At 49.4% G+C, this 15,506-nt stretch overlaps 1 protein-coding gene and 1 non-coding gene across 2 annotated transcripts in view; both read left to right on the top strand.

Moving 5' to 3' along the window:
* Nucleotides 1-7,776: 7,776 nt before the first annotated feature.
* LOC112633938 lies at nt 7,777-7,883 on the top strand. The gene has a single exon (XR_003121687.1). It is a non-coding gene; the product is annotated as a U6 spliceosomal RNA (small nuclear RNA).
* A 2,407-nt stretch (nt 7,884-10,290) lies between these two features.
* The window catches only part of BPI (bactericidal permeability increasing protein), a 34,970-nt gene continuing 29,754 nt past the window's right edge, over nt 10,291-15,506 (top strand). The window contains exons 1-3 of the mRNA XM_025398988.1: nt 10,291-10,514; nt 13,746-13,860; nt 15,090-15,218. Of these exons, the coding sequence (XP_025254773.1) occupies nt 10,301-10,514; nt 13,746-13,860; nt 15,090-15,218 (458 nt within the window). The 5' untranslated portion in view covers nt 10,291-10,300. The remainder of the gene's footprint in view (nt 10,515-13,745; nt 13,861-15,089; nt 15,219-15,506) is intronic.

The following is a 15,506-nucleotide window of genomic DNA, read 5'->3' as shown; positions in this document are numbered from 1 at the left end:
AAAATTTCAGCGGCTTTTTCTCAGTGTTTTGCAAATCTAACTACTATCATGGGAGGACCTTTGTACTTGAAAAACTTGGAGTGTCACCCACCACCCAGAACAAGACCAAAGCATGGCTCTCAGTGCCTTTGCTTAAACAGTTCCCTCCACCTGGCCTGCCCTTCCCCCATGCCCCTCCTACGCCATCACAGATGCCAGCTCAGAGAGGGAGTTCCTGCTGGCTGCATGGTGTCCCACCTGGACTGTGACACCTGCCTCTTCACAGCCTCTAGCCTTCGGTGCTACCTACCCGATCCCACCCATACATCTAGCAGGCAGAGGAACTGGTCCAGAAATGCACACCTGGTCACCTTGATTGCACTGAGCCCTGCCCTGCAGCCAGTTACCTGGGTTTTCCACCAGGCATCCATTTAGCTTAGTCATCTTCCTCTGGGACACTGGCCGTTTGATGGTGACAGATTAGGCCCAGGTTTCTGAGAATCAGGAATATGAAGCAACAGGCAAAGCAGGTTGAGCCTCACTTCCTTCCCCTTCCACAGGAGGCTCCTGCCCTGGCTGACAGAGGAGGTGTGAGTCCTGCCATTTCCTGGCCTATAAGATGCCCCTCAAGGCTGGGCGCGATGGCTCACACCTGCAATCCCAGCACTTTGGGAGGCCAAGGTGGGCGGATCACCTGAGGTCAGAAGTTTGAGACCAGCCTAACCAATATGGTAAAATCCCATCTCTACCAAAAAAAAAAAAAAAATTAGCCGGGTGTGGTGGTATGTGCCTGTAATCCTACTCAGGAGGCTAAGGTGGTAGAATAGCTTGAACCCGGGAGGCGGAGGTTGCAGTGAGCCAAGACTGCACCACTGCACTGCAGCCTGGGCGACAGAGGGAGACCCAGCCAAAAAAAAAAAAAATGCCCCTTAAGTTTCCCAGCCTGAATATATGCTGTCACCTGAGCCACTGAGAGGCTCCCCCATGGCTCCAGTTAGTGGGAGGAACTGGAGTCTCAAGAGAGAAGGAAAACGGAACCCAAACCTTTGCAGACACTCAGACCGGCTGCTAAGTGCCACGCACACATTTGATCACACTGACTCCTCTGGCAAGTCCTATAAGGCTGGTGTTACTATCCCATTTTACAGAGGAAGAAACTGAGGGTGGCTGAGGTAGCGACCCTTCCTAATGGGTGGAAGTGGGATTGAACTGAGCTGCACAGTCAGCATTTATCCCCTCGACAACGAGTAATAACTGCCCCCGTGGTCCAGGCCTGGCTTGCCAAAGGCTGTACATTTTGTGTGGAATAAACCTAAGCTGCCGTGGGAGGGAGGGAGTTCAGGGAAGGCTTCCTGGAGGACGCAGTGTTGCATGCCAGGCGGTGGGAAATGCATCTTCGAAGGCGTGGAGGTGTGACAAAGGTTCACATGTTCAAGGTTATTTCTCTAAGTTAATGTTTCTTGAGAGGTGGCATCAACTGGGAGCTTCCCAAGCCTTGTCGCCTATCCTGTACTTAGGATCAGGGTGTGGGGCTTGCTTTTGAAAATCGGCATGGTCACAAGCTCCTGGGAGGTTGTACTTCAATGTGGCAGTGCGAGAACCCGTGGGGTGGGATCTGGAGGGCCCTGTGAGCCTGTTAGGGAAGTGGGCCTTGCCCCGTGGTGATGCAGAGGGGGGCGGTGCTGGTGTCGGCTTCAGAGAGATCTCTTCGGCAGGTGTAGGTGACCAGCTTGGAGCCTGAGCACCTGAGACAAGGCCGGAGTGGCCATCTGGAGGCCAGACAGCAGGAATCAAGGTCTGGACTTCAGAGTGGTCAAGAGGATAGAAAGAATAGAGAAAGAGAGAAGGAGGGCTTGAAGAGGGCTTTCAGGTTCCGGCTTTATGGAGGAGGTGACAGGGAGCTGGGTTTGGAGAACTGGTGGAACCGAGCCAGCACTGCAGCCCTTACACCAGGGCAGGTCAGGACCCCACAAGCCCTATGCCTCAGGGTGCCCCACACCTTAGAGTGCCTTCCTCAGAACTTTCTAGGTCCCACCTGGCACCTAGAACCAGCAAGGGACAGCAGTGTCATCGGCGTGGGCACCCCAGGCCCGGAGTCAGGCCCCGATCTGCTGTCTCATTCCTCATTTATTCTCTAGGGAGCACTTTCCAGCCCTGGACCCTGAGGATGGACCTGCCAGGTGCCCTGAGAGCTCTGGGACTCATCCTATGAGGTGTCCTGGGGCCCTGGGGCCAGGTCCCAGTTTCAGGAGGGTGCCTGGAGAGCTGATCATCGCTGCTGGCCAGCGCGATGTTACTTTGGTGGAGTCATGTGAAATTGGGCTGCCAGAATGGTCCTCACATGCTGATTTGAGATGACCCCAAACATTTGCCTGCCCAGGGCTCTGCCTAAGGACAGCCGTGGCTGTAGCCACACTTGCTGCTGGTTGGCACCTAGACACTGCCCTGAGATCCCTGGGTGCCTTCCTGCTACACCAGACGGGATGACTCAGGCGAGGTCCTTGGGGAGGCCACCCTGGCACCACTGACCAGTGACTCCCACCTGCTGGTCCCTCCTCATGTATTACACCTCCACCTTAATCAGACAGTCAACGTCAATATCCCCAGCAACAGGACCGTTGAATGTCACATGACCTGAGGCACTGAGAAGAACGCAGCATCCCTTCTGTGGTTTCCTTGCTCAAAGGGCATGACCTGAGTCCAGTCCTGAGGAAACACAGCCAAACCCAAACTGACAGACATTCTGCAAAGTAGCTGGGTTGCCCTCTCCAAAAATGTAAGTCATGAAAACACCGAGAAACGGTTCCAGCTTAAAAGAGACCAAAAGCTAGGCGCGGTGGCTCACGCCTGTAATCCCAACACTTTGGGAGGCAGAGGCAGGCAGATCATGAGGTCACGAGTTCCAGACCAGCCTGACCAACATGGTGAAACCCCATCTCTACCAAAAAGTACAAAAATTAGCCAGGCGTGGTGGCACATGCCTGTAATCTCAGTTACTCGGGAGGCTAAGGCAGGAGAATCGCTTGAACCCAGGAGGTGGGGGTTGCAGTGAGCCGAGATCACACCACTGTACTCCAGCCTGGACAGTAAGAGTAAAACTCCATCTGAAAAAAAAGAAAAAAAAAGAGACCAAGAGACATGAGAAGAAACTGCAACAGGAGGTCCTGGATTGGAACCTAGACCCACTCACATCATTATTGGTACCACTGGTGAAATGGGAATGGGGTCTGTGGATTAGCTGGTAATACTGTATTAATGTTTGTGCTGTGATAGGCCAGGCATGGTGGCTCACACCTGTAATCCCAGCACTTTGGAGGCTGAGGCAGGCAGATCACAAGGTCAAGAAATCGAGACCATCCTGGCCAACGTGGTGAAACGCTGTTTTTACTAAAAATACAAAAAGTAGCTGGGTGTGGTGGCACGTGCCTGTAATCCCAACTACTTGGGAGGCTGAGGCAGGAGAATCGCTTAAACCTGGGAGACAGAAATTGCAGTGAGCCGAGATTGCGCCACTACACTCCAGCCTGGTGACAGAGAGAGATTCTGTCTAAAAAAAAAAAAAAAAATGTGCTGTTTGTGCTGTGATTATGCAGGAAAGTGTCCCTGTTTTTAGGAAACACAAACTAAAATATTATGCATGCATTTACACCCAAATAATTCTGAAAAGATATTTACATATATACATCTATACACATATATATTCATATATAGATACACCTGTAAAGATAAGTTTAGTAAAACTTTACTAACTTGGACAATCTGTGTGAGGTAAATATAGGAATTTTACTATTTTTGAAACTGTTCTGTAAGTTTGGTATTATTTCAAAATAAAAAATTGAAAGCAATTTTAGAGTCTTAACCACCACAAATGATAATAGACACGGCATAATTGAGCATCTCGTATGGACTCCAACGCGTTCGCTCGTTTAATCTAACATTAACAACCCAAGGTAGATATTATTAATCCTGTTTTACAGAAAAGGAAAGAGTCTCAGAGTGGTTAGTGACTTTCCCGAGATCACACAGCTTGAAAGCAACAGAGGCCAGAATTGAACCTAGGACAAACTGGCCTAAGAACCCGTGCCCTCAATTTCTGAGAGGTGGAGAAATGGGCAAGTAAACAGATGACAATTACACAGGGTGGCAATTATGGAGACAGACTCTGAAGGGAGTCCAGAGAACCTGGAAGGCTCCATGTAGGAGGCGATATTTGAACTGGGCCTTGAAGCATGTATAGGAGTTTTCCAGTTATGGACAGAAAGTCGCCAGGTAGAAGAAATGGCATAGTCAATGGTGCAGAAGCTTGAAAGGATAGGTCCCTGGAGGTTGTTTTTCTGGGCCTCACCAATCTGTGGGTAAAAATGTGGTCACATTAAGTGTCACTGGATTTTGTCATTGCCTACAAAATACCCCTCATGCTTCTCCAGGAGTCCACAATCCACAGTCACCTCCATCACATAACGCAACAGGAGGCGCCCCCTCCCCTCATTTTGAAGTCTTCAGCATCTCTTTCCCATTTTTCTGCTTGTGTGGCCTTAGGCAAGTTGCATAACTTCTCTGAGCCTCAATGTTTTCATCTGTGAAATGGAGCCAATGATACCTACTTTCAGGGTTAGATAAGGATTAAAAGAGAATGTCAGCCAAGGGCTTGGCTTGGTTTCTGATATGGATTAAGCCCTTCAAAGATGGTGGCTGTTCTTATGAATGAGGACCCTAGGTCCCAGAAAGGGGCAAAGACTGGTCCAGGTTCACACAGCCAAGCAGAGGCAAAACCAAGGCTCCACCCCAGGCCCTGGTCCTCACTAACCTCCCCCTAACCCCAGCCCTCCAGTGTTCCCAGCTCGTGCTCTCCCCAGGATAAGGCAGGGCCAGGCAGCGAGCGGCTCTCTACCAGCTGCCGCCAGCAGCTCTCTCAGGGCTCAGCCGGTTGGGACTTGGCTAATTTCCTCATGTGGCCGAGGGGAAACAGCCCCAAGTATCGGAGGCCGTTGCATATTTGGCAACAGCCAACTGCCCCTATTGCTTTTCTTCCCGTGATCCTCCCTCGGGCTGGAAGAGGCCAGGCCTGCCATGAGCCAACATTGTGACACAGGTGAAACACCCCAGTTTCCTGCGCAAAAGAAGCCGGAGAGGCACCCTCCCTTCCACCCACCCCTGGAGAGCTGCTCCATCTTGTCTTCCTTTCCCTCAGCCTTCAGCTCGTCCCAGAAACTGCCCTTTGTTCAGGGCTCAGGCCTTTAGTCTGAAAAACCATCAGCCCTTCCATCAGCCCCCCGGCACCGAGGCAGACGCCCCCCACTGGAAGACTTGGGGGTTTGCCAGGCCAGACTGAGCTTATCCTTAGTCTCCAAGTACTTAGAGTCTGGAACTATGCTCTGACTCTTCTTTCAATGGATTCACTATTGAGTATATCTTGTGTCCCACTCTGGGATTGCTGTAATAATAATAATGAATGTTAGTATTAGTAATAATGAAGAAGATCAGCCCCCACCGGGTGCCCCTTGGAGGCTCATATCCTTCTGACCAGATTACTCAAAGGAGCCCGTTTATGAGAAGTGAAGCTGGGAAGGAGACAGTGTTTTTTTCAGCATAACAAAGCAGGAGACACCCTCTTAAGAGTTTACGCCGTAATACAAAATGTACACAATGTTTGATTGTCTTTCTTTCTTTCTTTTTTTTTTTTTTTTTTTGAGACGGAGTCTCGCTCTGTCACCCAGGCTGGAGCGCAGATCACAGCTCACTGCAACCTCTGCCTCCCAGGCTCAAATGATCCTCCCACCTCAACCTCCCAAGCAGCTGGGGCTACAGGCGTGGGCCACCATGCTGGCTAATTTTTGTATTTTTTGTAGTAACGGGGTTTTGCCATGTTGCCCAGGCTGGTCTCGAACTCCTGGACTCAAGAGATTTGCCCACCTAGGCTTCCCACCATGCTGGCCTGATTGTCTTTTCCATACTGCACCTTGAGGCTGGATCTCCAGGAGGGCCTGCTCCTCTCCTCCCCTTCACCCTCCAGCATCTACCACAAGCTCCTCCTTCACCTGCAACCCCCACTCAGGATCAAAGAATGGCTGGCAGCATAGCCTGGAAGCCAGACACACAGAGGAAGGGGGGACCCTGGTGGGTGAGGGAGGGAAAGAGCTAGAGAATCAGAGCTGAGGGGAGGGAGAGTACAGGGCCTCAGGTGACCACAGAGATGACCTCTTATTAAACCCGAGCAAGACCTGTGCCTGAGGATGGAGTGTGGGGACAAACGAGGAAACAGGTTCAGCAAGTTTAAGCAGCAAGCTCACAGTCACAGAGTGAGGAAGTGGCAGAGCTGGGATCTGGGCCCAGATTTGTCAGGTTCCAAACCACCCCTTAACAGCCTTGCTGTGCTGCAGGGGCTCACCTAAGGCAGGCAATGGCTGCTGCTCCTCGCAGCCCCTGGCAGAGTGGAAGGCTCACAGAGGCAATGTCAGCCACAGATTCCTCTATCTTTGCACCTATCCAGTCCAAACCCAGAGGCCAGAGGGCCAAGAGCTCAGTTTCCAGTGCCCCCGGTGTGTTTTCCCGGGGAGTCTGAGGCTCTCCAGTCAGCTAGTGATGAAGGTTGACTTATGATTATTTACTGAGCACCTTCTCTGTGTAAATGGATTCACACCTATTATCTCATTTCATCTTCAGGAACAGCTTCCATGGGGAGCACTGTTTCCTCATCTTTAAATGAGGAACCCCAATTCAGAAAGGTGGAGGAACTTGGCCAGGCTCACAGAGTAGGGTAGACTGGCTGGGACTATGAACCCAGGTCTGCCTGGCTCTAAACCCAATTCACTTTCTTCTGGAAAAAGTCGACAACCCAAGGACAGAAGAGCAGGAAAATAGACAGATCCAGCCCTTGAATTGACCAACTCTTGATCCACCCCATCTGTGAATTTCTACTGAGAAGAATATATTTTCCCTATGATTTAAGCTGCGTCAAATTGAAAGAGTAGGAGAGAGTTTTGGGGGACGACAGGATTCTTCTATATCCTGACTGTGGTCCTGGTTACAACACATAGCTATAGATGTATCAAAATTCCTAGAACTAAAAGGAACTCTAGGAAGCAAATATGGCAGAATGTTAAGGTATTATAAACCCAGGTGGTCTATTCTTGTCCACAGGTTTGAAATATTTTATAATAATTTTAACAAAAAGAAAAAACAAAAAGCAGGAGGAGGAGGAAGAGGAAAAGGATATTTGGGGGAAAGTCTGTTTAGATGGGACGGCTGGAGCTGCTGCAGCCATCTTGCAACCATGAAAGAAGCCAGTGTAACAGCAAATCTGACACATGGGGATGGGAGAACAGAGAGATGGAAAGATGATCCTGTAGATGTCTGTCAGTTGCTGAATCAATCAGAATCTCAAGCCTGTCCTCCCTCTGGACTTCCTCTCTGCGATCATAAATTTGTTTATTGTTGAAGCAATGTGAGTTGGTGGTTTCTGATACTTGGGTTGAAGACACTGTCACTGATACAGGACACGGGGTCAGATCTGAAGCAGTGGGGCAGCTCCATGGCCAGCAGCAGTGCTGACAAGGAGGCGGTGGAAAGTCACTGATGGGCTCATCTGGATTTGGCTGGGCATGAGACATCAGGGAAGCCAGTGGGTTGCTTGTTCAGAAACTTGCCAGCTGGTTTTTTTTGTTGTTGTTGTTTTTGTTTTGGTGGTGGTGGTGTGGTGGGGAGCACAGGGTCTTGCTCTATCGCCCGGGCTTGAGTGCAATGGCATGATCTTGACTCACTGCAACCTCTGCCTCCTGGGTTCAAGAGATTCTCGTGGTGATCGCTTTGGCAGCATATACACTAAAACTGGAACGATACAGAGAAGATTAGCATGGCCCCTATGCAAGGATGACACACAAATTTGTGAAGCGTTCCATATTTAAAAAAAAAAGAGAGAGATTCTCGTGCCTCGGCCCCCTGAACAGCTGGGATTACAGATGCACACCACTACGCCTGGCTAATTTTTGTATTTTTAGTAGAGACGGGGTTTCGCCATGTTGGTCAGACTGGTCTCGAACTCGTGGCAATAAGTGATCCACCTGCCTTGGCTTCCCAAAGTGCTGAGATTACAGGTGTGAACCACCACCCCCAGCCGTCAGCTGGTTTTAAGATTCTAATTTTATAGCAATGTAGGTTGTTGTCCTGTGATTTCATCTTAACGTTCCTTTCCTAGCTGACACCCTCACTGATACCACATCTACCTGGGCCTTGGGGAACTCAGGAACTTCGAGCAACTAAGAACTGGAAGTGTTCAAAAACGTGCAAGATAATTTTTCAAAAATCATTTTTGTGACAAGTCATCAATCTATGTGTTCTGGCTGCTAATCTTCCTGGTACAGATGCAGACATCTGAGTCTGGGGGCTCAAATCACTTGGAAAAAGGGAGAGCCAGGGTGAGGGCCTACAGTCATAACTCCTCCTGGCACCTGCTTCAGGTAAGGAAAAATCTTCTCTCCATGAAAGGAGGAATGACCATGACAGTGATGTGATCGCTGCATCTCAGTTTCCTTGTCTCCAAAATGGGGAAGAGATCAGGCTCGGCCTTAATCCCAACACTTGGAGAGGCTGAGGCAGGTGGATTGCTTGAGCCCAGGAGTTCAAGACCAGTCAGGACACATAGTGAGACCCCCATCTCTACAATAATAATAATAATATTAAAACAAAGTGAGGAAGAATCATCCCTCTCTCAGGGTTGTTTTTTGGCTTGGAGATGATGCGTGTGAAGCATCTGGCACACAGTGGATGCTTCACACACGGCCACTGCTTTCATTCTGAAGCAAGCCAGAAGAATTCTAGCTGCTGCAGATGGAAGCAGGAGGGGAGACTCTTTTAGAACCAAACAAAGAGAGGAAGAAAAAAACTTTTAAGAAAAAGAGAAGAAAACTTCAGAAGGTCTCACGTCCTCCAGGCTCAGCGGACTTCATTAGACTTTCATAAAATCCAAAGTCGGGGAGACAGGGCACCAGGGGGCTGATGAGGACCCAGCGGGAGAGAAGCCGTCTGCCCCCTCTGCAGCCCCGCCCCTCCTCTCATCACCATGGAGACAGAGCAGGCTGCCCGGTGGGGTTCCTGCCCACCCAAAGCCTGAGGCTGCTGCAGAGGGAGGGGCAGGGGCTGAGCAGACAGGGACCTGTCTAGAAAGCTGGGTTGGCGGTGGGGAGTGTCTACATCCCCCCAACTCCCAAGGCGCTGAGCGATTCGGGCTGGTGTGGGATGCATCTGGAGGGCTGTGTTTTGATCCTCGCTCTGCTAGCAGCTTGCTGAGTGACTGTGGGAAGAACACTTCCCCTGGTGAAGCCTCAGGTTCTACATCTGCCAAAGGAATGAGTAAAAATGTACAAAAACAGAAGCTTGGATAAGAAAGCTGTGGGATGAGGAAGCAATGAAATATTTAATGCTGGAGAAGAACATTCGCTACATATTGTTTATTGAAAAAAGGCAACTTTACCAAACTGATCAGGTGATCCCATATTCATTAACAAACAAACATGGACCCTCTACCTATGCTTACCAACAACAGAGGGAGAAAAGAAATGCTCTAAAATACACTTTGGCTTGTCTCTGGAAGAGGGAGTTACATGTAATTTGTATTCTCTTGTTTCTTTCTCAAATTTTGGCCGATAAACATGGATTACTTTTGAAATCAGGGTAACATTAACATTAAGTATTTGGATATTTATTTTGCACGGGCACTGTGCTAAATGCTTTACGTGGTTTTAAGCTCATTTTACCTTCTCCACAATCCAGAGAGGGAGCAGTACTATATATTTCTCTTCTACAAAGAGAAAACTGAGGTTCAGAGAGGTTAAAGGGTTTGCCTGAGGTCAGACCACTAGAGAAATAGACAGCGCTAAGATGTAAAACCACAGCCAAGATACTAGACTCTAAAATGTGAGCATTTAATCATTACCACTACTGCCTTTCAGGACAAGAAAACACTAAAGCATCTGTTTTCTTAAATGTTTTACTATCCAAAATACAAAAGAAATCAAAAGTAGAAAGAAAAATATGAATCCTTATGTCTGTGCCACCCAGCTTCAAGGGAGTCGGTAGGTGGGGGCATTTGGGTGGGGGCACAGAGCGGGGGATGGGGTGCTTAGGGAGGGGAACCAATCTGCACACACACATACACACATGCACACCCATGCACACACAGGCATGCATACATGCACATGCGAGCCTCCCAGGCTGCACTTCTCCCTGCCTGTGGGGCCCTAACCACAAAGGAAAACCACAGCTGCCCTCCCTCTCTCCCACTCTTGCCAGGTTCCTTCCTCCTTTCCGCATTCTACTGACTTGCATGTCCCCAGTGGACTCCTTTATAGCTCTGTGGTCCCACCTCAAGGCCTTGAGGTCTTGGCAGCTCTGGAGGATGAGAGAGGACGTGGCCAGGGGCCTTCACGATGCGCCGAGATGGGCATCCCTGCTGGTGCTGGTTGCTGTGGGCACCACCGTGACAGCGGCCACCAACCCTGGTGTCATGGTCAGGATCTCCCAGAAGGGCCTGGACTATGGTAATTAGATGCCTCCCTTCCCTCCTCTCCACCCCTGAGGAGCAATTATTGAGCATCTACTGTGTACAGCCCTTTAGACCCATCACCTGGCATACTCATAGCTCCTCAGGGCAGGTCCCCTTGCCCCCATTTTATATATGAAGAAACTGAGGCAGAGCAAGTTGCCTAAGATCACAGGGCTGGGATGGTAGAGCTGGGATTGGTGAACTGGTCTAGAGGACTCCAAGTCCAGTGCTCAGACCCCTGAGGGTCCTCATGGTCCCCTCCTTCCCTCTTTGCAACCTCCACTTTGGACTTCTAAGCCCTTCTCTTCTTTCTAAAGCCAGTTCTCAGCCTTGCCATTTGCTTCTCGATGCTGAGGAGGCTGAGCAGAGTCAGAGGGAGAGTGTGGGAGGACCAACCCACCCCGTGCTCTCCCTAGTGCAGGGGCTGGTGGCCATACTGTGCACAGTGCTCCACTGGGTGACACAAAGAGGGTCCCCCCAGACCACTCACCCAGACCCAGGCAGAGGAGAGAAAGGCATGAAACAGCCTGTGCTGACCTGCTCTAACCTGTGCCAGGCATTGAGCTAGGAACTTTACACACACCATCTCATTTACCCTCACTTCAGCCTGTGTAAGACAAACTGCTGCTATCAACACTTACACGCGAGAAGCTGGCAACCTGGATGTGAGCTCTGGTCTTGCCTGATGCCCCAGCGTGGGGTTGCTCGATGCTGCCTCCTGGTGGCAGAGAGATGACCTGCAGAGCAGTGGGTGATACCCAGCCCCAGGGAAATCAGACCAAGGGGAAGGCATGAGCCTCTCCAGTTGGGGTGCCCTCGGGAAACAGACAGGACTCAGGAGGAGCTGGTATCCCATCCCTGAATTCCCACCCTAGCCCAGCAGGATGTCTCTGAATCCTAGAGCTGCAGACAGAAGGCCACACAAGACAGAAGAGCTAGGAGGAAGGAGTATGGCTCTGAAGCCTGTCGAAGCAGAAGGCTCAGTCAGGGTCTTTAAGTTCGGTGGTCTTCATGCTCCGTCATAGCAGCCTCAGTTTCCCCTTCTACCCAATCCCCTTGTGCCAATCAGAGTGAGTTTTCTGAAATGCAGCAAATCTGTTCATGTCCTCCCCTGGCTCACATTCTCTGTGGCTGCCTACTGCCTTCAGAAGCTATCCCGATCCTTTGGCATGGCATTTGAGACCCTTCGAGGCCTGGTCTCTGTCAACTTACAGATCCTGGACACCACACATTTTTTTTCCCTCCACACAGTGACGAGTTATGTGTCATTTACTTTTGAACCCCCAGAAAGCCTTCTCTAGGACATGGGCTCTGGGACCAGAAGGCCTGGGTTCAAATTCTGCTCCTTGTCAGCTGTGTGGCCCCTAGCAAGACACGTCAGCTTTCTGAACCTCAGCTTCCTTATCTGTGAAATGAGGGTAGTGACAGGACCTACTTCCTAGGATTGTATAAATTCATACATGCGCAGAGCCTAGAACAGCGCTTGGCACAGAGTAAAGCTCAATACATTTCATCGATATTATTATTTCCTAACTGACTCCGAGAAAACCCAAAGTCTGGGCTCCCTCATCTTACTACTTATTCCTTTTCAGGTAATGTGTCTGCCTTTTAATTGGTTCTTTGATGCTCTTAGCCACATCATAACTGGTGGTAGAATTCCTGCCATTAGGACATTATTTATTCATCTAATAAATCTTTTTTTTGTTTTGTTTTGAGACCAAGTCTCACTCTGTCACCCAGGCTGGAGTGCAATGGCGCCATCTCAGCTCACTGCAACCTCCACCTCCGGGGTTCAAGTGATTCTCCTGCCTCAACCTCCCAACTAGCTGGGATTACAGGCGCGCACCATCACACCCAACTAATTTTTTGTATTTTTAGTAGAGACGGGGTTTCACCATGTTGAACAGGCTGAACTCTTGAACTCTTGACCTAAAGTGATCCACTAGCCTTGGCCTTCCAAAGTGTTGGGATTACAGGCATGAGCCACCGCACCCAGCCTCATCTAACAAATCTTAAGTGCCTTCAAAGTGTCAGGCACAATGGGAATATGGGGGACACATTAGTAAATAAAACAGATTGCTACTGACCTAAGGGGCTTACATGTAATAGGGGAGGGACATTAGTCAGAGTAATGTGAATAAATGCATGATTACAAGTGGTAACGGGGGCTCTGGAGGAGCCATCCACAGCATCATGAGAATGACACAGGGTGTTGCTCTGATCTACTGGGCCAGGGAGGGTTCCCAGAGGAAGTGATAAATGAGCTGACTAGAGGCTGACCGGGTGAATATGGGAGGGAAGAATTTCTTAGGGAAAAAGAATAGCTTGTGCAAAGGCCCTGGGGAGACAGCCCAAAACTCAGAGAGGTGGGGGATCTGGGGGGGTGTAGCATAGAGCAAATAACAAATTAAGTATCCAACAAATACTAGTAGGATGCATAACTGGGTGTTTCAGGGGTGATATTTTAGACCACGGGTCAGCAAACTATAGCCCTCAGTTTTTGCATGGCCTATAAGCCAAAAATAGTCTTAATATCTTTAAATGATGGGGAAAAATCAAAAGGGTCCAGCATAGTAGCTCAGGCCTGTAACTCCAGCACTTTGGGAGGCTGAGGCAAGAGGATCACTCGAGCCTAGGAGTTTGAAACCAGCTGGGCAACATGGTGAAACCCCAGATCTCTGCAAAAATGTTAAACAAATTTTTTTAAAGTTAGCCTGGTGTGGTGGCAAACACCTGTGATCCCAGCTGCTAGGGAGGCTGAGGTGGGAGAATCACCTGAGTCCAGCAGGTCGAGGTTGCAGTGAGCCGTGATCATGCCTCCGCACTCCAGCCTGGGTGACACAGAGAGACCCTGTCTCAAAACAACAACAAAAGAAGAAAAATACTATCTCACAACATGTGAAAATTATATGAAATTCTCATTTCAATGCCAACAAATAAAGTGTTATTGGAATACAGGCACACAGAAGAACATGATATTGTCTATGGCTGTTTTGTGCAGTAACAGCAGAGCTGAGTATTTGTGACAGAGGCAGTTTGGTTTCCTATAAAGGGTCAGTTTACTATTTGGCCTTTTCTAGGAAATCTTAACTGGTCCCTGTTTTTTACCCTTCCAGTGCCACTGTTCATGCTATGAACAGGGGCCCAGGGTCCAGAGCCTGCCCTGCCCCTCTGTCCCCTGCTCCAGGCCGTGCCTCTGACTGTCACCCCTGCCTTCTCCCTTCAGCCAGCCAGCAGGGGACGGCCGCGCTGCAGAAGGAGCTGAAGAGGATCAAGATTCCTGACTACTCAGGAAGATTTAAGATCAAGCTTCTTGGGAAGGGGCGTTATAGCTTCTACAGGTGAGGCCCGCCAGAGCTCAGTCCTTGATTTGCAGGACTTGCGGTGTTCTGGGACCACCAAGAGCTAGAACGCAGAGCCACAAACTTCTCAACTCACAGAGTTTCATATCCCAAAGCCTGTGTTTACATCATCCCAAGGAGAGGCAACCTCCCAGCTGAGCGTGGAGAGTGGAGAAAGCCACACAAACCACAACTCCCAGGAAATGTCATGAAACCCCAAACTCTGTGCCGTTTATCAATTAGAATGTGCCAGGTTTCAAGGTCAGAAAATCTTTTCCCAAATGGCTTAAGGCAGAATGCATTGGCTCACATGACTGAAAAGTCACTGGAAGAGCCTGGCTTCGGGTTCAGCTTGAGGCTTACATGCCACTGGGCCCTGTTTCCTCTCTTGCCACCTCTCAGCATCACTTCCTTGGACAGGCCCAATTGGCAGGCAGTGTATCCCCTCCACAGGCAAGACAGTCACCAGTAAGTCTCGCTAGATCTCCTGCTCAGCACTCTGAATGGAGAGCCCTAAGACTCACTCTGACTGGCCCTGAGCCAATCACTGTAGCCAGGGAATGAAATACACTACTTGGCCGAGCCTAAGTTGCAAGCTCCACACCCTGAAGATGGACATAAGATCAACTTTCTTTGGAGTGGCATGGAACAGATGTGGGGAGGGGCTTCCCCTAAATAATCTAGTAGTTCTGTTATCACAAGAAGGGGGTTGTGCACTGGGCAGAAAACCCATGAAAGTCCTCTACAGAGTTTTGTACACCCATTCATTCACAGATATTTTGAGCACCCACTGTATGTCTGACACAGCAGGCTCTGGGGCTGCAATAGCGAAACAAGACAGAGCTATACAGAGTTCTCCTATACAGAGTTTCCAGTTAAAGGGCCTCCTATTTTATCTTCATTGATTGTCACACACCCTGCAAAATAGAGATCATTGTGCCCGTTTTACAGATGAGGAAACTGAGGCTCGTGGTAATTATGCCCAGGGTAACCCAAGAGTATATTAAAGAGCAGGATTTAAATGCAGGTTTTTTCTGACTTCAAAACCTAAGCCACTCCAGTTGCCTACATATTTGTCAAGGCTGCTGTCTTAGCTTTGGAACTCCTGGAATGGACGGAGTGAAGGACCAGGTGGTGGGGGATGAGTCTGCATTAACCATTAACCAAGTCCTCATGTGGGCACCTAGAATTATATGAAATTATATGAAATTCACATTTCTCCTTTGCAGCATGGACATCCGTGAATTCCAGCTTCCCAGTTCCCAGATAAGCATGGTGCCCAATGTGGGCCTTAAGTTCTCCATCAGCAACGCCAACATCAAGATCAGCGGGAAATGGAAGGCTCGAAAACGTTTCATGTGCGTTTCTGCACTTGCGGTTTGTTGGGTGCGCTCTTAGTGATATTTGGATGGGATTAGACAGTCAGGGCCTCTGGAATGCCCAATGTTTGCCTTGCCTGTGACCACCTATCGCCACAGGGTTCCTCAGGAAATTCTACACATGAGAAGATTTTACATAACCCTTGGTTAATAACTGAGCATTTATCCACATCTCAGTGCAGGATACTGGCAAGGCTGAGTTGGTGCATGTGGCTTCCGGTGGAAAGCTAAGTGGAACTTTCAATTTCTTCTGTTTATCAGTTAGCT

The sequence above is a fragment of the Theropithecus gelada genome, chromosome 10 (assembly GCF_003255815.1).
Source record: "Theropithecus gelada isolate Dixy chromosome 10, Tgel_1.0, whole genome shotgun sequence".
NCBI classification, from domain to species: Eukaryota; Metazoa; Chordata; class Mammalia; order Primates; family Cercopithecidae; genus Theropithecus; species Theropithecus gelada.
The sequence above is the reverse complement of the archived record's forward strand: the minus strand, read 5'-3'. Positions and strand labels throughout refer to the sequence as shown.